At 49.3% G+C, this 26,173-nt stretch overlaps 1 protein-coding gene across 1 annotated transcript in view; it reads right to left on the minus strand.

The window, feature by feature from the left end:
• Positions 1 to 501: 501 nt before the first annotated feature.
• LOC104692291 (cat eye syndrome critical region protein 2) overlaps positions 502 to 26,173 on the minus strand; it is a 100,998-nt gene continuing 75,326 nt past the window's right edge. The window contains 18 exon segments of the mRNA XM_039571042.1: positions 502 to 8,082; positions 8,302 to 8,407; positions 9,249 to 9,567; positions 9,570 to 10,655; positions 12,162 to 12,222; positions 12,224 to 12,447; positions 12,450 to 12,561; positions 12,563 to 12,597; positions 12,600 to 12,749; positions 12,752 to 12,980; positions 13,064 to 13,192; positions 14,301 to 14,734; positions 16,100 to 16,226; positions 16,499 to 16,590; positions 16,698 to 16,735; positions 17,022 to 17,151; positions 20,830 to 20,986; positions 25,787 to 25,864. Coding sequence (XP_039426976.1) covers positions 8,077 to 8,082; positions 8,302 to 8,407; positions 9,249 to 9,567; positions 9,570 to 10,655; positions 12,162 to 12,222; positions 12,224 to 12,447; positions 12,450 to 12,561; positions 12,563 to 12,597; positions 12,600 to 12,749; positions 12,752 to 12,980; positions 13,064 to 13,192; positions 14,301 to 14,734; positions 16,100 to 16,226; positions 16,499 to 16,590; positions 16,698 to 16,735; positions 17,022 to 17,151; positions 20,830 to 20,986; positions 25,787 to 25,864 — 3,513 coding nt within the window. The 3' untranslated portion in view covers positions 502 to 8,076.

Consider the following 26,173-nt stretch of genomic DNA (forward strand, 5'->3'; position numbering starts at 1 on the left):
TCCATTCCTCTAACAGCCCCTGAGGGCCATCATGAAATCAGCACAAAAGGGAATTGCAGAGGCTACATCAGCTCCTCCTTCGAAGCAGCATCACTCCGGGCAGCCACCACTTTTAAAGCTGAGAGGTTTCACGTGGGTGTGGGGGAACAGACTACCTGTGCCCCAAAAGCACGGGGTGTTTTGGGGAGAAGCACACCTGGGCTGCAGGAAATCCCGCAGCCCACCAGGGACTTTGGGGGAAAAGCAGTGACACCACCTCATTTCCAGAGCTGGGTTGTTCATAGGCAGACAGCTGTGCTTCTGAACGGGAAATGATCCCAATTAGCTTTCCAGGTGCTCTCTTGTAAATGGATTACAGGTGGTACCACGGTGTCTGACTGCAGTCCAGGGCTTTGTCTCTCTGAAAAAAAGCCCTCTGTGTTATCCTCCCACCCCCATCTGCTTCCCCTTGCAAAGGGAGACCGTCCAGGAGACAAGAAAACACACATACAGCAAGGATGATTGCTATTTTAAGAATGTACTTTATACAAAATAACCAATTCATATGGAAATAAAATCTACAGACCTCCGAGGATCAAGATTTTAAAAAAGTTCTTTAAAAAAATTACCCAACACACAGTATTAAACTAACTATTGAGGTAACTGTCGCTCTTGGGGAACAAAGGTAATCAGCAGACCAAGACAAAATATACACAATATAAAAATAAATAGCATTCCCCTTTCCAGTATTGACCAGGAAAGTTCACACAACTTTGCAGCAGCAGGAGAGAGAAGAGGATCCCTGACACTGTGCTCTACAGGATGGGGAGGGAGGCAGGGGCTCCTGGGCAGCAGGTGATGGAGAGGTGCAGCCCCTGAGGCCCTGCTGGGGACAGAAGTGCTGGGCTGAGCAGCTCCAACACGAACTCCTTCTTGAGCTGATAAATGGAGCCCATCCAGTCCAACCTTTCCTAAACAGCATGGGCAGCTGCTCAGCTCAGTTTCCAATTGAGCCAAGGACAAGCAAGCCCAGACCTCGAGTGTTACATCCCAGCTCCCAGCAAAACGTGCCAGCACAGAGCCCCGCTGCAGAGGTCAGATTTCCCCCACTGAGGGACACAGGCAGAGGCATTTTCACAGCTTGGTGTGGGAGTTCTCTGCTGCAGCCTCAGCTCACCCTCCTGTCACCCTGGGACAGCTGCAAGCTGTTGACAAGGGCCAGGCTTTTGCCCCCACGGCCACTAGACCCCTCCCTGCCCAACAACAAAAAGCACAGCAACATAAGAACAGCCTCACCCAAAAAGAGAAAGGCCCCCGTTTTCTCCTTGTGCCCCCGACAGACAGATTACATTCTTTACAAACTTACAATAATACAAAAACAACCCCACTGTTACCCAACTTCGGAAAAATGAATGGACGTAGTGGCATAGGCTCCCCCACTACCTCCCCTGCAATGCCAAGTGAAGCAGCAGTGGGTCACTCTCCTCCCCCAGAGGCATTAAATCAGTGGTCCACCCACCCCTCTTCCATGTGCTCTGCTCTGTGGATGAGGCTCAACTTCACCCAGTTGCTCCCTTCCCTCTCTGCCTTCCCAAACACAGAAGCAGCAACCAGCTCTCTCATGACTACCTAAATCAACCCACCAGTCTCTGGGAAAGCAGGAACGTGGCATGATAAAATGCAGGGCCACAGAGAGCACCTTGCTTCCCACTGAAACTGTGCAGATCCCCCCGCAGTGTGTTCCATAGCCATCTTAGCCCTAAAACAGTATGGGAAGGTCAAAGTTGCACTGCTGCGTGTTATTATTGCTCAGGAAAAAGTCAGGCAGCAGCATTCATTGATCCCTCAAGGAGGAGAGACAAGAGTTTTCACAGTTGCACACAGTATATGCACAAACATTTGTAACCTAAACCCTCCTGGAGGTAGACATGCCAGGATCACATGTGGGAGCCCTGCAGTGGGACCAGGAACAAATCCTTGTACTGGCAGATGGACAGACACCGCTGTGCCTGGGTGGCAAACCCCAGGGGCACACAAGAGAACACGCATGAGCCACTGAGGACACCTTAATTTCATCAGGAGAGTGAATGTGCCCTCCCCACCTGCTGTCTATGTGTGTGCAGAGGAGCCAGCTGGCAAGGTCAACCCTCTGCCCTTGTGCTCGCGTGGGCAGTGAGCTGTCATCTCTGCACTCGACAGCCACCGACTGCAGCGAAGCCAGCAGAGGGAAAGAGACTTGAAAGCTGGGAAGCAAGGAGAGGGGAAGAGTTGGCATATGATACAAAAGGGGATCAGAGGACTTTCCAGTTGAGGCCTGAGCTCCTGTAGCTGCCTGGCTGGCTTCAGAAAGGGACACTGCTCCCCTGCCGTGCTCCAGTGTTTGAGTGCACCAGGTGGCTGCGGGCCTCTTACTCATTTGATGCCCAAAGGAGTCCCCAATGGCTGTCTGGTCTTACTTTGTTCACAACAAGGGAATTGTGCTCACACGGAGTCAGTTCTGCTCTCATTTAGAAGATATTCCACTTACTGCCCTTCTGCTAAGTGAGCCAAGTGTTTCCAAATAAAAGGGGCAAAGGACAGAGGGACTTGCTAGAGCTCGTGAAAATCCCAATTAAGCCTCAGTCCTAATTAATCCTTTCTCCCCTCTTTCCCCGGTGGACGTAGCTCTTGCCCTCTCCTGGATGCACTGTTCACTTTGATATCCACGTTTCAAAAGGAGGAAGACCTTTGCCAAAAGAAATCTAGGCCACTGCTGCAAATGAAGGAAAAAGGGCCCTCAGTCAATGCAAGACCAGCAGTGTTAGATCTACAAAAAGCTCCATGGTCTCTCAAACCCTGCATGTGAGCCAAGGCAAGACAAGTAACCAAAAAGGGAAGGGCACAACACAGCTCGCTTCAAAGGTACACTTGGATGTTACCATCTAGTCTCAAATACATTAAATGCTGTCCTGAATTTCCCTGCCTAGGGGTGCACTGAGCCTTGCCCTGGTTGTTCCCAGGAGCTCCTACTGAGAGAGAGCTGGAAATGAGTCCCTCCCCAGCTCTTTTTCAGAGTGGGAGGTGGGAATTCTGCAAGAGCAAAGTCCTCTACTCCACTGATGCACCACAATAAAAACTTTTTAGGGGGTTGCTCTGATTAAGTGCAGACCCAGTTGCGTGGTTGTTCTGCAGCAAGGGAGACCAGGAGCAACTACACCATCACAGATTCCATTGTTGGGTCTTCTCCAAGCCACCCTTTGGGATGACAACTCCCTGTCACTCACTTCAGCACCCTCTCTGAAAATCCACAGAGCATACAGCAATACAGTCTTCTCAGAAAAGGAAAGCACAATGAAGCCATCAAGAACAAAGAAACAACCCTGGCTGAACAGAGAGATGAACAAAAGCCTGACAAGGAACAGTGGAGAAAATAAAGAAAGGTTGTTTTCTAATTATACTTTCATTTTAAATGGAGAAGTGTTGGGGTGAGAACCTGCAGGGGAGCTGCCTCAGTCAGCAGAATGAAAGACAGCCTCTGTGACTTGCTTTCAGATAAGACATCATAAAGCTGATAGCTCTCCAAGACCCTGAGAAACCACACTTACAAAAATATACACAGGCGATTTGCTTCAGAAAGTCTGCATGAGAAAGGCATTTGGCAGACAAGAAAGAATCAGAAGCTTCCAAGAAAAGTGTCTCCTTGTACTTTAAAGTCACAAATCAAACCAGTTGGGCCTTGAAGCTTCAAATTTACCTTCCTCTCTTGTCCTCCTCATTGCAGGCTGGTGCCTTAGATTGCTACTGAGTGGTTTGGTGGGTCACACCATGGAATTTATAGACTGCAAACTCATTCTAAACACAGCTAAAAGTCACTGTGAAGCCTCAGTGACTGCCCTTTCCAGTTAAATTGCCAGGGCCTGTACTACCTAAGACACCCAAAGCTTCAGAGTCTCAGAGGGAGTTTATACAATGGCCTTTGCAAAGGCAGCTTGACATCTCGGGAGCTTGGGAACACCACACACCACTCAGAAAGGAGGAAGTGGTGGGGAGAGCAAGAGCCTAAAAACGCATACAAAGCTCTTCTGAGAATATTGGAAATTTCTGTCATGCTTGAGCATGGTCACCATCATAATTGTTCTCTGTATTACATAATCTCGTTTAACATGAAATCCATAATTATAGCAAAACACATCCTCCACATGGGAAAAGTAATAGCTACAGGAAATTTGGCAAAGTCACTAGCTCAGGAGGCTTTCTGAAAAAGGACCACCTGGTAATATACTGTACTACAACAATGCTGGGGGAAGCACTAGAGTTTCTCTGTATTGTGTTAAAGATTAAAGATAGTGGCACAAATATGGCACTCAAAAGCCATGTTATTTTAAAAGGCAGCTACACTTCTGCACTGCAAGCCAACCCATGGCACAATACAGCACTCTGCACGTACAGAGCTGCGATGTTCCTCTTCTAAATCCCTCAAACCTCTCTTCCACGAGATCTACAAAGCAGCCCTGTGCAGCATGGGTTGGGAAATCGTAAAATTCACATTATCTGCTCCTCCTTACATTTCCACGGGTATTGCAGCTCAGCAATCCTCTCCCAGGGCTGTGCCCTCTGAGGGGAGCCAGTTTTCTGTGATTTGCTCAGATTGTACCTAGAGAGATTAAGCTCTGATTTTCAGAGGATCCCTAGATATTGTAAGAGGGGGGAAAAAACCCCAAACCAATCCTGACTTATGAACAAAGCATTTGAAAGTCTGGAAACTCTGCTCTAAGATTCCACCAGCACCTCTCCAGCTCAGCATGTCCTGTCCTCAGGGAAGCCCAGACATAGTTCCCTGTATTCTATATGAGTACTTTTCTAACAGAAACCATCTCTCCTCACAACAGCAGCTTGTTAGCCACTTCAACAAAAATTACTGACTACCTCAAAAGCCATTTACCTAGAAACCCTGCCTGGACAAGTCAGCTTCACGACTTGGTTTTGTCTACCATGTGCAAGTCAAACCCTTCTCCCAGGTTTGCCTCATGTCAGGTGAGGGTATCTATCACTAACACTCCACTGGGCTCTCTAGGCAGACCACAAGCAATTCTTGCCCTCCTTAGTTGTCTCCTGTTTTGACCGAGGCTTGGTACTCATCCAGAGACCAAGACCACTAGAACCACGTTTTCAGTGCCAGTTCCAGATGAAGTGTGCTTCATCTTGCTTGGAGAATTTTTATAGCTTCTAAAAACCACCTGTCCCACAACATTCACAACGGGCTGAACGAAAGGCACTTCAAATATTCAGCTGTCTGTGATACAGAAGACAGGCTGACGTACAGCAGGGCTTCATTGCAGAATCTACATTCACATTTCCAGAGTTTCCAATGCTTTGCTACAAGTTGTACTTTCCAGTTCCTCTGCTTTTAAATCTGTTATTTCCAATTATTTTTATATCCACAGTGAACTAAAGACTGCTTTACAAGGAGAAGCAATTGTGTTTGTCCCAGGTTTGCTGTCTTAAAGAGGAGTTGTACTTGCACAATTTTTCATTAGAATCTACTACTGCTTCTGTAGCTCTGTTCAGTGAAGGATCTAGAGCTGCCTTTTGGAGCAGCTGGGGCACCTCTGAAAACCACTGCCAGCTGAGGAGCCACATTTGGGACAAATTTGGAAAGACACAACATAATCTTCTTGGCTGAGGAAAGCAGTTACCCATTTCTCAAAGGTCAACCTTCAGGATCATCTCTTCCAGTTTAGATCAATCCACCAGTCACAACTGCTCCCTGACAGATGAATACAAATGAAAAGAAACCACAGCAAAACCCCCACCTTCCCTTTCCTAACGTAATGGCATCTGTAGGTAGATAGTGGAAGTAATTCACATTACATTGACAGATGTCCCAGGGAACTGACTGGCCTAAGCAGCCAGCAGCTACAGTTCACAGGTTGGCTGCAGCAGAGGGTAAGAACTGCATCTGGAAGCACACTTGTGCAATTGCATGAAGAATTTTAACTCCTTTTAGGCTTGGAAAATGCCTTGGCTCTACACAGCTCATCAGAGGCAAAAGTACTGCAGCAACAGAAAAGCGAGGCTCATTGGGCACTAACGTGGCAGTCCTTCCTTTTTCTAACTATTTCAGGAAAGAATATTTCTCATCTTTTAGGCTTTTTGTTCTTCTAAAAGCTTAGGACAGAAGGAGTAATGGCTCAGTCAGATGCTACCTGCCATTTGCGTGTGCAGCTTTGCCAGCTTGTGGTAGATCTACACAGCAGGATGGAGGCAGTACAGTCATGCATCCTGGTGCAATCCAGCTGAAGATATGGGTGATGACACCATCCAAGATAAGAAAGCAGCCAGAAAAATTCTCCAGAAACTGGAGACTATATCCCCCCCTCTAGCTGGGAGCACAGACTAAAGGGCACACTGCTCTGTCCTTCTCCTGCTGCCATACTCCATCCGACTCCTTGGCAGATCCTCTTTTTAACCACTGTCCTCTCCCAGTGCAGCCAGCAGCCAGCCCACAAGGGCTATGCTCCCAGCAGCTCTTGCTGCCCAGTCTCATAGCTTAACAACTCCCCTATTTTACTCCAGCTTCCCCAAGAATAATCAGCTGCTTGCTGGCTTTAAGATGTGAACAAATGCAGATGGAATTCCTGTGGAACTCACTTGAACAGCAGTGGCTGTCCAAGCACTGGCACACAGGGTATCCCAGTGCAGTACTGCCACTGGTGAGAGCCCCTGCAGCCTGTGCTCAGGGAAGCTGCCACTGGCCCTGTAGGACCTGCTGCTTGATGACAAAGTTAAACCAACTCAACTCGAGCATGCAGCCCTCTTGTCCCTCAATTTCTGAGCCAATCAACCTCAACATCTAACTCTGAATGAGTGCTTTCCAGTTCACCTGCAACTTGCAAATGCCAAATCCAACAAATGGCTCACACTGCAGTAATCCTACCATTCCTCCAAGGCAGCCTCGTGCTCTTCCTCCTCAGCAAGAGTGCTCAGGAAGCCTGTGGCACTTTCTGCCTCACTGCTGCTAAGAAGTGAATATAGCCCAGGGTCAGAGAAAGAGGTGGGGACTTGGCTCCTCTCCTTGGGCAGCAGGGCAGTATGGATTTGCACAAAATTTGTTCTACTGGAGAGGTGCTGCTCCACCTGCAGCTGCACCAGTTTCCCCAAAATAAGTTCTAAAACGACCAGTTATGCCATTTTCTGTTTTCTAGAGCACACATTTCTTCCATTAGAAAGGCAGGGAGAAGGGTACTACTCTAGCAGAAGGGACAATGCCATGGGTGTCCTGCCCCAGTTTCAATTCCTGGTCCTGGTTTCCTTGTTCCCCCATGATGACAGGAGCTGGAAGTGCACTCAGGCCCTGGATCCAGAGGGGTGGAGGTGGGGGTGAGAGGGGAAGGAGGAAGAAGGCAAGAGAAAGAGGAGGACATGTTATGCTCCTGAGCAATTCCCGCTATTAAGTCAACCAACTGTTGGGTCATGTCTTGGTTGCAGAGGACAGCAAGTCATCCATCACACATTTCCTTACCTCTCCCCAGTCCCCCCAAACCGTCACCCTATCCTGAAAGATTTCAGTGTGATATGATTGTAAACAGTTAACGATTCCTCCAGTGCTAAGCCCACTACAAGCTGGGCCCACCCCCTCCCCCATTATGTACAATACATTCACCAACAACAGAAATTTATTTAGAAAGGCAACAGGTTAAATTCTGTAAACTGGATCCAGCTCCAAAACACACACGTTAATACTACAAGTAAAATTCCATCATCGTCCTCTTCCACCCTGAAAAATATACCTGAGTTTAGCAGTCAATGAAAGTTTCCACCCCCACCCCCGCCCTCCCCACCCAAAAAATCCCTCAAACCCTGAATGAGACGCAGTCTCCGGTCACGGAAAGCCACTAGTTTGGGGTGCCCTGCGATGGCGAGCCAGCTGCTCGGCTGGCTGGGGCCCGGCACCGCTGCGGGTTTCCAACACAAAAGCCGGCACGGCACCGTGTTCCACAGACCCAGGAAGCTCCATGCTGCTCGGGCAAGGGGAGGGTGGGAGCAAGGCCTGTCCCTCCTCTCTGTTGTCCAAATCACGTGTGGCTTTCGTCTTCATGAAGTCCGCTCTTTCTTGGACTAGCTCTGGAAGAGGAAGAACAAGAATGGGAGGCTTTAACTGGCAGCTTTAGAAAGGAATAACCTCATGATTGCATGCAACCAGATCAAAAGCTAACACTATTGATCTGCCCAAGTTCACAGCTTCCTCCAGTTCTTCCCACCCTCATCAAACACCTCAGTCCTTTAGCCATTGGGAAGAGGAAGACCTGCATTTCAGCTCTGCTCTCTCTAAGCAGCCCTTACTTGATCCAGAGGCAACGCTGATGGTTTTTGTGATGTCAGATCTTCCCGGGACATGGTTGCTGTAGGCATCTTCGGGAAAGGGACTTGAGCCTGATGCATTTGCATTCTGGAGTCAGGTTGAATGGAGAGAGTTTTAGCACATGAATGTCAGGAGCAAATCCCCACTCTTCGTTAAACTACTTCACTGAAGGCATACATACAACATTAGCATACAAGCATTTGTCTTGTATATTCTGTCTGGCTTCCCCCAAAACACAGCCCTCAACCCATGCCATTCCCCCAATGGCTTAGCTGTGAGCCAAGTTCCCTGAATACTAGAAGAAGGAAGGACTGTCATGCTGTGATGATGATAAAACAGTAACAGTTGAAGCACATTCATAAGAACTGAACAGGGAATTTTTGGAGTAGCAGTATTTTCCACTTGGGAATAAAATGTCTTATGCAGACTCAGTGAGAAGTAACTTTCTGTGATGGAAATTTGACACAGAGAGGAGGGGCAAAGCAAGAGGAGGGAAAAAGAAGGCAACATTAAAGGTGTTCATAACAAGAGGCACACTTCCACTTTAGTCAGTGATTCTGCCCCACTAGAAGCAATGTGAAATAAAACACTTGCAAAGAAAATGGCAAGACTCCGTGTGATTAAGAGAAGCTCAACCCTGGACGACACATTAACAAAACACTGCCTGGTGAAACACAGCACTGGTGTGGGGATGGACGGGGCAGGCTAACAGGCTAACACATGACAGCGTGTGCTCCTTGTTTTAAGGAGATGCAATGAGACTCTCTCTCCATCTTAGCAGACCTCTTACTCTAAGAGCCACCTGTTCAACTTCGCTTGCCATCTCCTGTGACTTCAAGCCATATCCCTTCAAGGGTATCCAACACTGATGGTCACCCAGGCATCACCCCCCTCCCACCTCTCCTTCTTGCAGAAAACACGATCTTACCCCGAGGGTCTATACAAGTCCTGGGGTGGCCCCCCCATGCCACCTCCACTGCCTCTCTGCTCCATCAGCAAGGCCTGAAAGTGACCCACGTTCTCCTCTCGGCAGCGGTACAGGGGGCCCTCCTGAGAGAGGCCATTGGCCTGGCTGGAGGCTGGATGGTGAGACAGGTGAGCATTCATGGGCGATCCATACGTCCTGGGCTGGAAGTGGCTGGCAGGATGCCGGGATCCATAAGGAGAGCCAGTCTGTAGCATCACCCCATGGGGAGGGAAAGCTGAAGGGCCGAATCCCATCCCTGCACCCAGGTGTGGGGGGGGGCTCCATAGAGGAACTCCCCCGCTGCCACCGAGCTCTGCCTCTTAGTAGCTGCATTGTGGTTGTCCAAATCAAGAAACTCTTTGGGACTCTCCGGTCTTTCCTGGGACTCCTCGGACTTCTCATCTTCAGGCCCCAGCTCCTGCCCGTTGCTTGGAGAAACCTCTTTGGCACTTGCTATGTCCATGCGGGTGGGAGAGGCCAGGGCGGCGCTCAGTGCCTCGCAGCCCTGCAGGCCGCCGGCAGAGCCCCGCTCCGGGAAAGGGGGCCTGGCCAGGGGCGGGTGCGCGCTGGGGTGCCCACTGGGGCTGGCCTGGGGGTGGAGAGGTCTCTGCCAGTCCGAGTAGCCCTGTGGGCAGCCGTAGTAGGGCGGTCGCTGGTAGTGGTGGTATGAGGGTTGAGGCTGCGGCTGGTAAGGATACGGCATTCCCTGGGGGGGCCGATACCGCGGGAAGACGCCGGGGTGGGCGCTGCTTGGCTGGAAACCCCGTGGGGGAAAATGCTGGGGATGGGAGGCAGGAGGAGGTGGCTTCCCCCCCATCATGGGGCTGAACCCCTGCAGGCTTGGGTTGATGTGGTACCGCCCTGCTGAATTCGGGTATTCCAGACCGGACATGTAGAGAGGATGAAACTGGTTGGGGGTGGCCCCCATGGAGGTGGCATCCACGCCGGGCAGGCCGGTGCCCTGTCCCATGCAAGGCACGGCTGCTTCAGGCAGAGCCTTTCCCCCGCCACAGAGGGGCTTCTCCAGCAGGTTGGCAGCCAGCCCCTTCCCCTCAGGGCCGGCTGCCGGCCCCTCACCTGCCGCCCCATTCTGAGGCAGGGGACCCCCTCTTTCGGAGGTGGGCACCAGGTCCCTCACGCAGCCCGGGTCGCCGGCGTAGCCGCTCTCTGCCGACCACGCGCCTTTGCCCTGCCCTGCCTTCAGGTCGCCCTTCACACCAGGGCCATCCCCCTCCCCATCCGGGGGCAAGGCGCGCCTCGTGCACTCCATGGGCAGCGGGGGCTTGGGATGAGGTAGGAGTTTGGCGTAGGCCCCGTCGGGAATGCTGATGCACTGAGCCTTCTCGTCCATGCCTGCCGGTGTCTCCACTGAAAGAGAGGGAAGAAAGTCACACACATGCCTAATTTTTGCAAATTTGAGTGACCTTTAATAGCTGCTTCTTTTAAAAGTTCTCTTTTAAGAACTGCTCATGAGGTTGTGTCTCCCTCTGAAAGATGGCACAGGTGGACACTGCAGTTTGCAAGCCACCGCTAAGTCACAGCCCCCCTGGAGTAACAGGGCATGTGTTTGGTCTGACACAGAGGTGTGCAGAGGCTGCCTAAAGGAGAGGCAGAGTTGGGGTCCACCTGACGGCAACATGAGGTGTTGGTGTAGTGGCAGCTTGATTTCAGGCTGCCTTACCCCTTCTGGTCATAGACTTACAGAACAGTTTGGGTTGGAAGATCATGTGGTTGCAACCCCCCTTGCTAAGGAAAGGGACACCTTCCACTAGGTCAGATTGTTCATCCAGCCTGGTCTTGAACACTTTCAGGGTGTGGATGTGGTATCCACAGCTTCTCTGGGCAATCTGTCAGTGCCTTCCCATCCCCACAGTAAAGAATTTCCTCTTAACATTGAATTTAAGCCCACCCTCCACAAACCCTGTTTGCCCACAGCTTTGGCAGAACCACCACCACACCCTGAGATGCTGCAGAGATGATCACTCCAACTGTGGTTTGGAGATGTGACTACCCTGTCCCGCAATCACTCAACGCTCTCCCCTGTCTCTGTTCTGCATCCAGCAAGCTAAATGATGATAACTTTTAAGCAATGCCACACAAGGAAAGAGTTTCCTCTTAGTGCAAGGCACACAAGGGATTGATAAAAGATGCAAGGGTTTTGATCTCTAGTTTACCAGCTAGAATTAATGAAAAAAATTTTTTTTGATCTCTGAATTTTTTTGATCTCTACTTCAGGTTTTATTTTTAAGGTTCTTTTTTTTTTTTTTTTATTATTATCTGTAGTTTACCGGATAGAACAAATGAAATTCAACCAGAAAGAAACTGGTGAGGGCAAGCATGACATGCTGCCATCCCACCTGAACTAATACAGCTGCTCAGGGGCTTTTGGGCAGTCCTGGTGTGTGAAGATTTTAAGATGCTGAGAGCTCATAAGGCAGATGTGCATTTAAGAGGAGAAGCCATACTGACACACGCTCAAAGGAGTATATTTGAGACATTTATTCACATAACATCTCCTCTCCTTACCTAACTCTCTGCAGATCCAATATTTACATTAACTCCAGGTGAGCTCTAGAAGCATCACAGCCTATGCTTTGCATTTACACCCTGTGGCAAACTGATAACTTGCAGGTAAAGCTGGGACAGAGGGGACCTCTGGCAGGCTACAGTGAAACAAAACAGTCCTAGAAAAATCTAAGCAGTGGTCAGAGTAGAAAATATATTTCAATTTACATTAAAAAAATTAAAATATGCGTAAAAACTCTGCTCCCCCCCCAAGTATTTAAACAAGATCTGACTTATTTTCTGGGAGGTGAAGGCGACAGATGCAGGCAGGGAAGGTCAAGTGCTACCAGTGGGCACTCAGGGCGTTACCTTGGTTGCTGTCCATGTCCATGGTCTGGCCGGTTGGATCCTGCGAGCTCCCGTTCCCCATTGACGGGTTTTGGGGGCTGGCCGCCGGCGGAGGCGGCGTGAGCCAGCTGGGGAAAGGGCCCGGGGAGGTGCGGCGGGGGCGGCTGGCGAGGGTGGTAAGGCACACCCGGCGGGCACACGCGGGAGGACAGCTGCTGCATGGCGATCATCTCCGGGCTGTCCAGCATGGAGTCCCCGCCCTGGCACCCTCTTGGAACCTGAGGTGGTCCTCCAAACAGAGCGGGCGCGGCTGCGGCATCCTCTGACCGGCGGCTTTCCCGGGCGGTCGGATGTACCCTGAGGGAGGCACCCCGTGAGGTAGGAAATTCGATTGCTCGCTCCACTGGCTCGGAGGCAGCGGCCGGCCTCATGGCCCGGGGGTCCATCATATGACCAGAACACGGGGCTGGAGCGAGGGCCCCGGCCCCATGGGCGCCTTCTCCTCCGGGCCCATGGCAGCCTGGCCAGCGGGGCCGTGGCTGCCGTTCCACAGGGCCGGATGCGCGCGGTTCAGGTACTTGTAGGGCCGGTACATGTGTCCTGGGGGACCTCGGAGCCCTCCGGCGGCTTCATGGGGGGCCCGTTGTGCCGTGGTGGGAGGAAGCCCTGCTGGAACTGGGCTGGCGGATAGACGGCGTCGGGCGGGGGGCCGCCCACGCGGCCCAGCTGCAGGGAGCCCGGCCGGGGACCCAGCCCGGCCACGTGGGCCGGTGCCGCGCACGCCTGCTTCTCCGGAGTGCCCAGCCGGTGCCCGCGGTGCTCGCTCAGTCCCACGGCCGGCTGCGGAGAGAGAGGGGGTCTCAGTGAGAGCCACCACACCTGCGGGGCCTGGGGTGCTGCAGCCCTCGGCAGGAGGGTCGTACCTGCATGGCAAAGTGCTGGTGCTGCTGGAGCGGCTCTCCGGGATGGGGCTCAGGCACTCGCGGAGAGCCGTACAGTTTTGTGGGATCGGATCCACGCAAAGGACCAAACGTTCCTGGCACCGCTGGTCTCTGAGGGATGGGGAGGGGTGCAGGGGGGAGAAATAAAACAATTTGTGAAGCGCATAGAAGCAGCAGAAATACTGCAGGTGAGGGGAAGGCAAGGCTGGAGTAACCACGGGGATGAGGAGCTGGACTGTTTTGGAGGTACCATGGAAAACCTGTACACCCTCTTCTCCAAGGGGACACAGCCTTATCAAAGCCACTATCTCACACCTCAGCCACTCACCCCCGGACTTAAGGCTGCAATACACTCACTCACCACCCAAATACTGGAGAGCAAGCAAGACGACTGGAGGGGGCAGTGGTTTGCTTCAAGAAGAGGAATGGACCCCAAGAATATGGAAGCAGGAAGACAACAGGGAATGTGCTGGATTTCCTTCAAAATACCCAATGCCTCGCACTATCTGCAGCACAAGAATCACTCTAAAAATTTTGTTTTGTCTCTAGCTAAAAGGGCAAGGGATAGCCTAGATCTCAGGGGAACAGCAGATAGATCACACCACAAGCCATCACTGGCTAAAATGGAAAAGGCAATGAAGGATGGGTGAGGAACAGCTCAGAAGGGAGGCAGAACAGGTGGCATTCAGAGAAGAAACACTGGGCTAAAGATAGGTCACTGCTGCAGTCCAGGGTGGCCTTTGTTTGATTTAGTTCACTGCTTTTATAAATACCCAAGGCACGAAATGCAGTAGTACACAGATGGCACGAAGTTACCAGGCATCTGTAAACAATTGAGACAAAAGAAGACCAGCTTGTTCAGCTTCATAAACTGGGGGGTAAGGGAAGAAATGTTACAGCTTTCCATGCACACTGGGGTAACTCTCCGAGGAGAGAAGAGAACTGGCAGAACTAGTTTGTGCAAGCCTACACTGGGACATGCCAGCCATGGGTAACATTAGGAGATTGCTCCCACCTAGTGTGGAAAAGACTTAAATTGTACCAGTTTAAATCTAAGGGCTGAAAAGTTTCACTTGGAGGAACCATACCTCTGACCCTTTATCTCTGGGAAAAGGTTCCTGACATGCACTAAGGATTTAATGGTAGGAAGCTCCATTCCCCTTTCCCTCCCTCCCTCTCTCGGCCTGATGGGCAAAGGACAGCAGGAACTGCTCCTTACCATCTGTCCAGGATGTGGCACAGGGCTGGGCATGCCGCCGTACTGCAGGGAGCGGGGGAAGCCTCGCCCATTGGAAGGGCCCACTTCTCGAGTAGTCGGCATTGAGGTGCCACTTGGGTCATCTACAGAGGACGACGAGAAGGAGGAGGAAGAGGAAGAGGAGGAAGAAGCAGGAGCCCTGGAAGTAGCTCGATATGGTGGAGGTTTTCCTCCATTTTCCAGGCGTTGCTGTCTCTTGCCAGGCCCATCTGGGTCTCGTGACCGAGTCCAGACACTGCCTGTGCCGGAGCGGCCGGAGCGCCGGCTCCTCTTCTCTCGTCTCCCGTCCTCTCTGATCCAAAACTCCTCATCAGTGTCTCCATCTTCCCCAGGGAAGTGCTTCATCATTGCTCGGTGGAAACACCTCTCCAGGTTGTAAGCCATCTTTGTATATTCTGCAGTCAAAAACCCCCAAGAACGTCAGAGCCTCATAGAGAGAAACAATTATGCAACATCAGATAAACCATCTCCCGTCTGCCAAGTTTCTCTGAGGAAGACTTTTGTTTCTAACTAGTTGGCTTTGGTTCCTAAACTCCATAAGCAACACAGCATCAGTTCTGTTCAGTAAGCCTACCAGAGGACAGGCACACAGCCATGACAAAGTACCACTGGCAGCAGGGCCTGCAGAGTCAGCATTAACTCAGTGCTCCAGCCTAGTGCCAAGAATCACATTAGGAGGAGCACCACCTCTGCTCGCAGAGATGTGTGACCTGCACAGTTAGCCAGCAAGAGTGCTGAGAGAAGAAATGTGAACTTCCAGCAATGCTTTTTGATTACATTCAGAGGCTTTTCTTGGACTCATTCAAATCTCTGCTGTGGGCCACAAGACAGAGGAAAATCAGCAAACACATTTATCCATGTAGTTTCCAAAGCGCTTGCTGACCCTGACACGAAAGCTATTGCCAACACCAGTGTCCCCACTGCATCATTTCCACTGGACAGTTCTGCTGAGATGAGCTTTTACTTTTTGTTGAGTGGATAGGAAGGAAAAGACATGTGAGAGATGTTGGTGACAAAGGCCTTGAAGCAAGTGACTTTCCAGTTGTTTCCACTAAACTAACCCTGAAGTTCCTTGGGGAGCAGAGCTCTCCCAGTGGCAGTGTGCAGGTATACTTTTTCTTGCAGCCAACAGCAACAAGCTGATTTGTTCTTAATGTTGTTTTCCCTTTCTCAAGTGTTGCTGGTGAGACAGTCTACAGTGATGACCCACCATATGGGAACTGGTTTCTTATCTAAGCAACACATAGAATTTTAATTGGCGTGGCAATTAAACCCAGGATTTCCCATTTGCACACTCATGTTGTTCCTTCAATAGCCAAGGAGCCTAAAAACTACATTTTCCATCCAAAGGACAGGCCTAGCTCACTCTTCACTTTCCTGTGGTACTCAACGAACACTGGGAGTTAACCAGACTCCAATGCTTTTCAAAGTCTGTATTAGCTACTAGGAGAAAAAGGGGCACACACAAGCACATGAAGGAATGAGCTCAGAAAGAAACAGACTCTCCTTTCTCTGTATGCTCTGCCCTCACCGTCTACCAACATGGCAGCCCTTAGGATGCCATGCCCCAATTCAGCATGACCAAACTGTGCTAAAAGCCTCACTAAAATGCAGGTCTCAGTAGCTACTACCCTTTCATCTGGTCTCCCAAAAATATTCTGAAAGAGAAGAAACACAAATCAAGTACTGGTGAGGAGGAAGAGGGCACTACTTTGGCTGAGCACTGCAAACAGACAAATTTAGCATCTTACTGCTCTTACCACTGCCTTCACCGTTGTACTTAAGACAGTTCCTGAACATGGTCTTCATATCACCCACAAATTCTTCCTTGGTGCAGTACTGACCTCCATTCAACTTCTTCTCCATGCTAGAGATATCCATGGGGGCCTGGAACACAACCAAACTTCTCTTCAGTTACAGCAAGCATAGTGGGGCTTACAAAGCTGCACTCAGAGAGGGCATGGGCAGCAGAGGATGGTCTCCAGAGAAGCAGCCATCCATCTTTGGTTTTCTTGACTTGTAAGGCTAGAAGGGACTGCCAGAATCATGGAGTTTGACTGTGAGAGTAATACAGCCCACAAAACTTCAAAACACTTCCAAAAAACTGCATGCCAGTCAACAAAGTGCATCAGTCAAGATGGCTGGGCCACTTCCCATACCTTAATGATCTGGTAGTAGTTGGGAGCATACGATTCGTCAACGGGTTCCAAGAAGGGCCAAGAGTCCTTGTGAGCCTTCACCACATCTAGAACTGGCAGTAGCAAGAGAAAGGTGAATGGTTACACACACACACACACACACAGAAGCATTTCACTTGGAGGAAGTCATGCAAAGGGGGAAAGCTGGGGTGGGTCTAACCTTTGTACATGGCTGTGAACTCATCATCCAGTTCAAAGCTGCAACGGGAAGCACCACAGTGAATATGCAGACTGAAGACAGGTAAGACATGCTCTGTACTTCATCTTCTCCTCCACCCATGCAGTGCCACAAAGCTGGCAAATAGGCCTCATCACAAACCCTCCTCTCATATGGACCAGACCCAGATGTTTCTCAGCTTACTCCTCTCACTGTTCTCCAACCTCGCTTCTCCCTCCGCATTTCTGTGAGTGATCACACTCCTCTCCTTGCCATACTCACAGCTTCGACACACTTGTGTGCTGCAATGCCCCATTGTATACTCACATATCCTTGGTCCTTCGCTCTTCCCTGGTAGGGGAACTGGGATCCAAGTGGGAAAGCTCAGGGGGGAGCTCCTTCCCCTGCGCCAGCAGCCAGGCGCGCTCTTCACGAAGTTTCCTCCTCCTGGCCCGTTCTGCAGTGGGAAGAGATAAAAAACCATTCAGCACTCTCCTTGCCCACATCTTGCAGGGAAACAGAAGGTGCTTCTGCAGCTCTCAAGAACTCCAGTGAGATGGTCTTGTTCTTTCAGCAAAAGCAGCAACAGCACAGGAGCAGGTGAGATGAGCATACGGTGCACCATCAACATGCCTCATCATCCTCCCATGGTTACAATCATCAATTTTGAAGCGCCACTGTGACACAGATGCTCCCTTAGGCAGCTTCCAGAAGTGGTGTGGTACAAAGAGGGAAGCTCAACACCCAGCCCTAGGCACAGCTCAGCACTATGGAAAGAGCTGGCTTGTTGTTATCTTCCTTTAGGTGCTTCACCTCAGGCAGGTGAACTTTGAGGCAGCTGGCTTTGCATGGAATGGGATGAAGAGCAGTGCTGAGGGAAGTTCTACCAGCTGAGTGGCAATGAGTAACTGGGGTCATTATTATCCTCCATGGCTGGCTTTGGGAAGGTTGCTCAGGTAGATCTTCATGGCCAGCGGCCAGAGCGAGCAAGCTGCCACACACGAGGGCCACTGGGACAGCTTTTGTTTAAAGAGGTGAGGCACAGGAAGAAGCAATGCTGGTAATATAACCTGTGGTTTGCAACCAGACAGCTGGCTAACAGATTGCTTCATAATAGAAAGTTTATGGGCTCTCATGAACCTCATTTCCTTTTTCTTATAGGAAATCTCAATTCATTTGACTTGCAAAACACCTGCAGTTGGAGCAGAATTCTGTGAAAGTAATGTTCAGGGAGAGATGTCACAGGAACAGGCCACATCAGGGAACACCCAGAGTGAAAGAAAGATGAGGGAGACTTATCTAACACCCTCTAGCAGCGGGTCTGCCTTTGGAAAATGCCAACTACTTAAGAAGTACCAGCTCTGGTGGAAAAATATTTATTTATTGTCCTGCTCTGTCGGTCAAAACCAAATTTGGAATGTGGCTTGAGAGTACAAGAAAAGTAGGAATAGCTACAAGGTGTTTGTAGGGACATCCATGGCCAGATATGTCAAAGACTGGTAAAAGAAAGCCTGAATTTCCTGTTAGAAGACTGAGGTTAGCACTGGAGCTGGGAGTATCTAAGGTGTCCTACAGAATCTAACAGCATCTATTATAACATTACATGACCAGAAGTCAACACTCAATTGCAGGTAATAGAGAATATCTGAGTCTGTCCAAGCACTGTTCAGAATTCATGCTTCTTTCATAAAATGAGCAATCTTTAGATGTCATTGCAATGGATGCCTAACTGAGAAAGCTGAGGAGAACATGACGTAATTATTTGGTCAGCAAATGGAAAATGTCGTGACAACAGCAGCCAAGAGGTAAAGATTGTGTAGATTTTGGAAATCCACCAACATCTGCCAAGGATCTGATCTGGTAAACTGACAGGAATCAAGGAGTGCTACCCTGGTACTGGATCTCAGTTAGGATTAATAGCAGGAGCTCTACCACAGCTAGTGATTAACACTGTGTGTTCAAGATCACTGGCAGAGCTCATTCTCCTACTGTTGGCCTGGGTTGAGTCTCACCCAGCAGCTTTCAAAATCTAAATAATGCCCTAAAAAGTACCTCAACCTTCTAGAAAGTCATATATGTGAGAGATTACGTTGAAGCAGCATCTGGAAAGAGAACTGGGAAACTCTAACCTGCTGTTGTGGTAGAAATCTAGAAAGCTGCCTTAACTTACAAATTCAGGAGAGTACAGATGGGCCCAGCAGGAAACCTGCTACCTAGGGGGGGTGTGTTGGAGTTGGGGGAAGTGTAATCTCAGGCTTCAAACCGGAATGCGATGTAAAAACAGGAATACCATCCAAAACCGAGAAGAAGGTGAAATTCATAAGAGAGCAGATATTTCATCCTGTATTTCACATCCCCCCCTCTACAGAAGGCCACATAAAATTAACATTGTATTCCAAACAGACTGAAAATTAGAAGAAAAATGTTACCCTAAAATTTCTGTTGATGGATGTCCAGTTTTAACAAGTCTGAACCAATTAAAACAAATGACATCATTTTCAAATCACTTCCTCTCCATCATAAGAACTGTCATGACAGCAAATGCTAGTGGTGGGTGTGCTTGGCACTAAGGAAAGATCATTAAGAAGCCAGTTTTACCTGGATAGCTGCTGGTTCTAGGGATAAAAATACTGTATTTAACAGAACAAGTCAACATAACCTTTGCAAACAGCTTTTGCACCAGTTTAAAAGGAGACTTCTCCTGACTAAGCCTAAATGGACTAGGGAAGAGTTTAAACTAAACTGAAAGAAACTGCACAAAACAAAGTGAAAGCATCTCTGCCAATAAAAGCATGAATGTATGCTAACTTGGCTTAAAAGAGGCTACTGCTCAACCCCATGCCAGTTTCTTTGAGTGGCTCTGGTGCCTTTGAATCAGATGATGTAATGATTGCATTTACCCAGAAAAGGAAATGGCTCATACCAAAACAAAACCATTTCACAGGAACATTTATCTTTGCAGCTCTTGTGGAACTTCAAGACTAATTTTGTCTATAGAGATGAAGCATTAAACCACAGAGAATATGCAATTTGCCAAGGGAAACAGATATCTGTGGCAGAGATATGGATGAGTCTCAATTCAAAGCACCTGATTAGCTAGGGATACCAACCAGGAATACATGAAGACCAAGGAAGTAATTGGATGTTTTAAAGGTTAGAAAGGTAAGCAGGTAAAAGAAGCTATTCTTAGACAACATCTGGCCTCCTACCAAACATCTGGTAGCAAACTGTTTCATTTTGGAAAGTTTACAAGGTTTGCATGAACTTAGTCTTTTTTTCCTCTTCTGATTCTTTATCCACTTTGGGACTCATGATACTGATACTGCCACACATTGCCACAGTTTTCTGAGGATGTTCAGCCTTTCCCTAGAACTACAACAGCCCAGCCAGTCACTGTGGCTAAAGCAGCAGCTAAGGGAATCCCCCATAAGGGAGGGCAACAGAGAGAAAGAAGGTGGTCAGGAATCGCTCTGACCCCACACCTGCAGGTACTGGCTGACTGCCTGCTGTCTGTGCCTTGATCTGATGTATTAATCACAACATGGCTGTTTGTTGCAGAACAGCTTAAATCAGCATTTAATTAATAATCATAAACATTTTAGACCAACACCTGAAATTGGCACCTCTGGTGCTCTGTGTAGCCTGGTCCCTTCATCTTTAGCTCTCCAATTGATAAGGCCAGTAGCAATATAAAAATACTACTCTTGCTACTCCCATGTTATCCCATTCCCTTTCTCCTCAAAGGGAATTCTTTCATCATGCAATGGGCCAAAAGAACCAAATGCTATTCAGTGAGAGCAAAACCAGCCTACACACAGGGAAATCATGAGGAGGCAAGTGGGGAGACAGAACTAAGAAATAACATGAATAGCAGGAGAAAAAAAATGGACAGCTGAGGCAAGGAGAAAATGAGCACAATTTGAAGAAGACAACGCAGTGGAAAGGTGCCCTTGAGAACAGCCACAAACACTGAAAGAACAGATGAAGGAAAAGAAGCTACAGTCAAACCAATTAAACAGAGGTAAGTGCAAGAAAAGATTCTCATTAGCAAGCCTGGCAGGGAAGGAATGCAAATGGAAGACTTTAACTCAAGATCTCAGTCTCCACACTGATCTCCACACTGGCAGCACGTTACCTTCCACTGCTTTGACCTTCTCCTCCATCTCCCTCTTCCTCTCCTCCTTCAGCAGCTGTTCCTGCTCCCTCTTCTGCACTGCTATAAGGATCTGGCGCTCCTCTTCTTCCTCTCTGCGCCTCTGCTTCTCCATGGAGCTCAACACATTTGGGTTTACCTGCAACAGAATGGTGCACCAAAAACTGTAATGCACTGGCTTGTTGAAAGCTGAGCAGAGGCAGGTTTGCTTTGAGGAAGTATTAAAGCACACCTACAATGAATGACTGGGAGGAAAAAAATGGGAAAAAAAAAGGATTTGTATGAATGATTTCCTAGATGAAAAGCAACACGGAAAGGGAAGTTATTTGTCAAGCAATGAAATCCTACGGATACAAGGACAATGGAAGGAGAAGCAATGGGTTAGACAAGCTGCCACTCTGTCAGGGATGCACTGTGTGCATTTCTCCTCCCTTCTGGGCAAAGGATTCAGGCTGTTGACACCCTTACACAACACCTCTACCTCTTCCAGCTAGCAGAACTCTGAGTGCAAGTGTGAGAAGAAAGGACTACTTCGCCAAACCTGTCTCTGCTGTAAAACACAGACTACTTCAGTAAGGAAAGCGTCTGGTACAGCATTGCATCAAGGTATCATTAGGAATGTTTTCCTTTCCCGTTCAGAATTTCTCTGTGCTAATCTCCCCTGACCTGGCTCTCGTTTGTTTGTTTGGACAGTTTTCCTGCTGGGTCCCAAAACCAGTTCTCTCATTCAAGGACTCTTTATTGCCCCACTTTCTCACCTCCCCACTGCCAGCAGGCTGCAAGGCTGTGTTTGATCCTACTTAGGACTGCAAGCTTCCCAGACCAGGGACTGCCTGCTCCTATTTCTCCAATAAAGTATGAGGTATGTATATGGAAGCGTGGAATTATCTTTATTACCTTAATTTAATTATAAGACAAAGGTATCAGTCATCCATCAGCCACTCCTACCTCTGTGACCAAGATATGTGTGCCTTATCAGCAGGGAATATCAATCAGAAAAGAACAGTGTACATACAGTTTGCTCCAACTTCATTTTTCAGGGAATAACCAGCAACCACCACTTAGGCAGAAGGAATTTCCTGAGGATTAGCAATCAGCCGGGGTCCGCTGGCTGCTGCTCAGACCATCAACTTCTCCAGGCCCACTATAAATCCCCAGGAAAAAAAATAAAATTCTGGCACCACGATTACTATTTTGTCCTTGTTTCATCGCCCAGGAATGGAACCTGGGGGTGTTTTGATGAACGCCTAGAAATGTTGTCTGGTTTCACTGCACATTCATTCCCCCTCTGCCTCCCCTTCCCCGACACAGCCCTGTGCTGCCCTACAAACTCCCACTCCAGTTCTCTGTAGATGAGTACCATGCATCATCTCCCTGTCTCCAGAGGCAACAATACATTAAGAGAATTATGCTTCAACCACCAACAGTCACAGAGAAGTATCCAAGAGAGGGTGATGGGACTCCTGACAAAATTAGGACCATATCCTGCATTTAGGGGCAGATTGGGCAAAAAAACCCACCTATTCTGTGCTGATCCTTTAAGGTGAAACCCAGAAGTTCATCTCACCACGAGGGAACTCTGCCTATCTTCTTTTCCATTTTATATCTTCATCAAAATGTTATCACTTTACTCTTCTCTCTCAGGGAAATCATTCTGTGAGTTCAGATGCCTTGAGATTAGCCTGCTTCTCCTCACAATCAGTCTGAAGTTTGTTTCTCAACCCCTCATTCCATCCAATTATTCCTAGTTACGCTCTTCTGGGTGAACATAAATTCTCCTCTTCTTCAGGCACATTCCAGCCTTTACCTTATGGACTTCCTCAGACACTTACACAACACTCACACCTTTCTACAGTTAGATTAAATGTTTTCTTATAAAGCAACCCTCTCAGCTCCCTGGAATGATTGTTCCAGTTGTCTCTCAGACTTTTCATCCCCGATCAATATCCAAACACCAGGATGCCCAGGATTGTACTACGACAAGTACAAGAGGTCAAGAACCTAGAGATTTGAGTTCTACATTTCCACTTTTGATTCTTTTTATATCCCTTTCTCAATAGCTCTACCATCTGATTTGCTACTCATGAGCTGCAAACAACTTCCTTTCAGAACTGATCCTGACACCACTTTCAAACAGTTTTACTCTAACCTTCTTGATAAATCTTTAAATTGCAATAGGAACCAAAAGAGTCAGGTTGAGCAGTACGAGAAAGAGGTGAGCAGGAACCAGCCACCAAACTTGGTATGCCAAGATATTTTAATGAGGATGCGACCATCAGCCTTTACATTCTCCAACCAGCAGATGTAAGCCAGCCTGGCATGACACGTTGATTTCTTTTGATTGTTGCTACACAGGTGAGACCTTCCCTTTCCCTGGATTAATACAACTTCCACCATTCACGTCCTGGGGAAACAGGAACACAACATCCAAGCTGCAGTGCTCACACCAGGACCTCTCCAAGCCTGCAGGGCACATTCAGCACCCTATGCTTTAATGGCACAACACAGGATCCACAGCACGCTCCAGATCAACCCACCACACTTATGGCATCGACAAAGCAAGGGAACACTTTCAAATGAAGGAGAGGATGTCATCCCACCCGATCTAGAAAGCAGAGAAAAGCAGAAACCACAGACTCAGCAGAGTGAGCCCCAAGGACTGCAGTAGACACCCACAACTGCACTTGCTCCCTGCAGCACTTGCAGGGCAGCAACAGTGCTGCACGGGCTCTTTGAGACACTTCAGGCACAGAAACAACCTGATTTTCAGAGGGACCCTCTGCCTGGTGTCCCACCTAAGTCCATTGGGGATGAGTGTGCTCAACTCAGGGTTAAAAAACCACGCAAACATGAACCAGTAAACTCCTCCTGGATTGGTGGAAGCAGACGCTCATTGGAACGATAAAAGCAAGAACCAAACATAAGTTAAACTTCCTTCCTGACCATGGAGGTGGCAAAAGGATGTTTCTCCAGCCTCCTCCCCACTCAGAGGATAAAAACCACTGTGACCAAGGCATCACTGCCTCCTTCCCTCCGGCAGAGAGCACTCCAGGACACAACATCACCGCCGTCCCCTGGCCCCAGGACTCTGAAAGGGCCAAACTCCTGCCTTTAGCTTTGCTCTCCAGACAGTGCGTATCAGACCTCAGGGGCAGAAGGGCAGAAGGCCAGAAGGCGCGGGTACCCTGAGTGCCCTGGCCCCTCATCGGCCAAACCTTCCCTGCTCAGGTTTCTGAAGCACTCTCCTAATGAGGGTGCTGCTCAGGCGGCTCTTAATGAGGAGCTAATCTGAACCACCTGTTGAGAAATCCCCCGCAGGATCAGGAGCCCTTGGAGCAGTTACATCTCGAACTCAAGCAGCAGCCAGGAAAAAGGAGTCACCTGCACCGGGCTGAGCTTTTCTCCCCCAGGCTCGCCTGCTGCCCACCGTCGCTTGACAAACAATCCATCAGACACGCTGGCACCTTCCCTGGCTCCCCCACGGCAGGGAGGACTGCCACATCCTGCTGGGAGCAGTGGGAGCATCACTGCTCTGGTGCTGGCTGGCTCCCTGTGTCCCGGCGCAGCGGGTGCCAGGAGGGCCCCCTGCTCGCTGGAAACGTTTCGCTGGCCCACAGGCGGCAATTAACAGCCCTCTGCCGCCGCAGACCTGGAGCACCTGCGGTACTGATTAGCATCATTCAGGCTCCATGTGTTTCCCACTCCCCTCCTCCTCTGGGATTTCTGCTGCCTGTGAACAAACACGTGTCCCTGTGCTTCCTGCATGGTGGGCTTTGCAGGCAGCAATTCTGGCCCCAAACCGACCATCGCTGGGGTCTTGTTTTCCTCTCGGCAGGCTTTTATCTGCAGCACGACGAGAGGATCTTCCTTCCTTTTATTTATCTGTTCTAAGTAATTACATTTATTGCAGAGGGAACTGTACTTTCTCCTTTGTTTTGGGGAACCCCTGACTCTGGCTCACGTGGCATATTCCCTGCAGCTTGATTTCCCAGGGTTTGACAAAACACCAGGTAACTGCTTTTCCATTACATCTACAGTGAGAGATTATGCCACAGCCTGATAGAATCGAGACAATTTTTTCCTCTGAAGCTAATCCTGTGTTGTCTGACCGATTGCTTTGGGTAGCAGTTGCCAGTTCAAAGACCCCCCATCTCCACGGCCCCGTGTCCCCGGCTGTGCCGGCGTGACTGTTAGGGGCTGTGTGGTGAACTGGATCGGAAAACTGATCTATGTTAAAAATAACCCCGACCAAAGAAAAAGGTTATATTTAACTCCAGTCATTTCCCTGGGTCTGGTTCACTGCACAGACCCACAAGCAGCAGCAGTGCTGTTACACTGATGGGGTGGGGAGGAGATGAGGGTGAGGAGGCATGGAAAGCACCATTTGAGCCCACAAGGCTGCAGTTTGATAAGCATTTCTTTAAGCAGCCTAAATTGCGACTTCCATTTCCAGCTGACCCCCTCCTAGCTCAGCTCCGTACTGCATCAGTCATTCTCTCCCTCGGTGCTATCTGCACCCTCATGTGTTTGCAGCCTCACGTTTTCCCCTTGGCTGAATTTCTGTCATTTCCCTTTGTAAGCCGGTTCTTCTAGCCCTCTCATCCTTCTTCAACTTTTCTTTGAACTGCCTCGAATGTGCCAGCACTTTCATTGAAGTGGAATTCCCCAGACTGAGCGCAGATTTCCATATGCAGCTGCAGCGGGCTCTGCGGCGAGGCCGGTTACCTCTGCGATGCAGAGGGCAGCACCTCCCTGCTCGCCATAGAAACCCCGGGTGTCAGCCTGCCTTTGACGGGCATTACCACCCATCTCTCTTTCAGCACAAGCACTTTCAAGCGACTCCTTCCCACTGAATAGCGATGCTGCGGTTTATTTTTTCCCCCAGGAGGCATCTGCTCTCGCCTCCCTCCGTCGTCCTCCCCCTCGCACCCCCCCTCACCTCCTGCTTGATTGGTTTGATGGGCTGATGGTCAGACATCCACCTGGGAGAAAACTCTGTCCGCTGCAGACGCTTCTCCTGAAACAGGGTTGAGAATTGAGGGAAGGAAAAAGAGAGTGGAGGAAATTAGGGCACATCGGTGACACTGGCAGGAGAAACTCTGAGGGCTAGAAGTGACCATGAAATCCCTATTAGCTTTACAAGGGTAACAAACAAGCAAACTGAACTCAATCCAAGAACTTCACGCTGACTGCAGAGCCTGTTTTACAAAGCCATCTAGCCGAAGGATCCCTTTCCAGATCTGTCCCACCTGAAAACATTCAGCTGACGGACAATACCCTTCAGAGTTTTGGGGCTCTGACACACCAGCTCAAAGCAGACTTAGCT

The sequence above is a fragment of the Corvus cornix genome, chromosome 1A (assembly GCF_000738735.6).
Source record: "Corvus cornix cornix isolate S_Up_H32 chromosome 1A, ASM73873v5, whole genome shotgun sequence".
Lineage (NCBI taxonomy): Eukaryota > Metazoa > Chordata > Aves > Passeriformes > Corvidae > Corvus > Corvus cornix.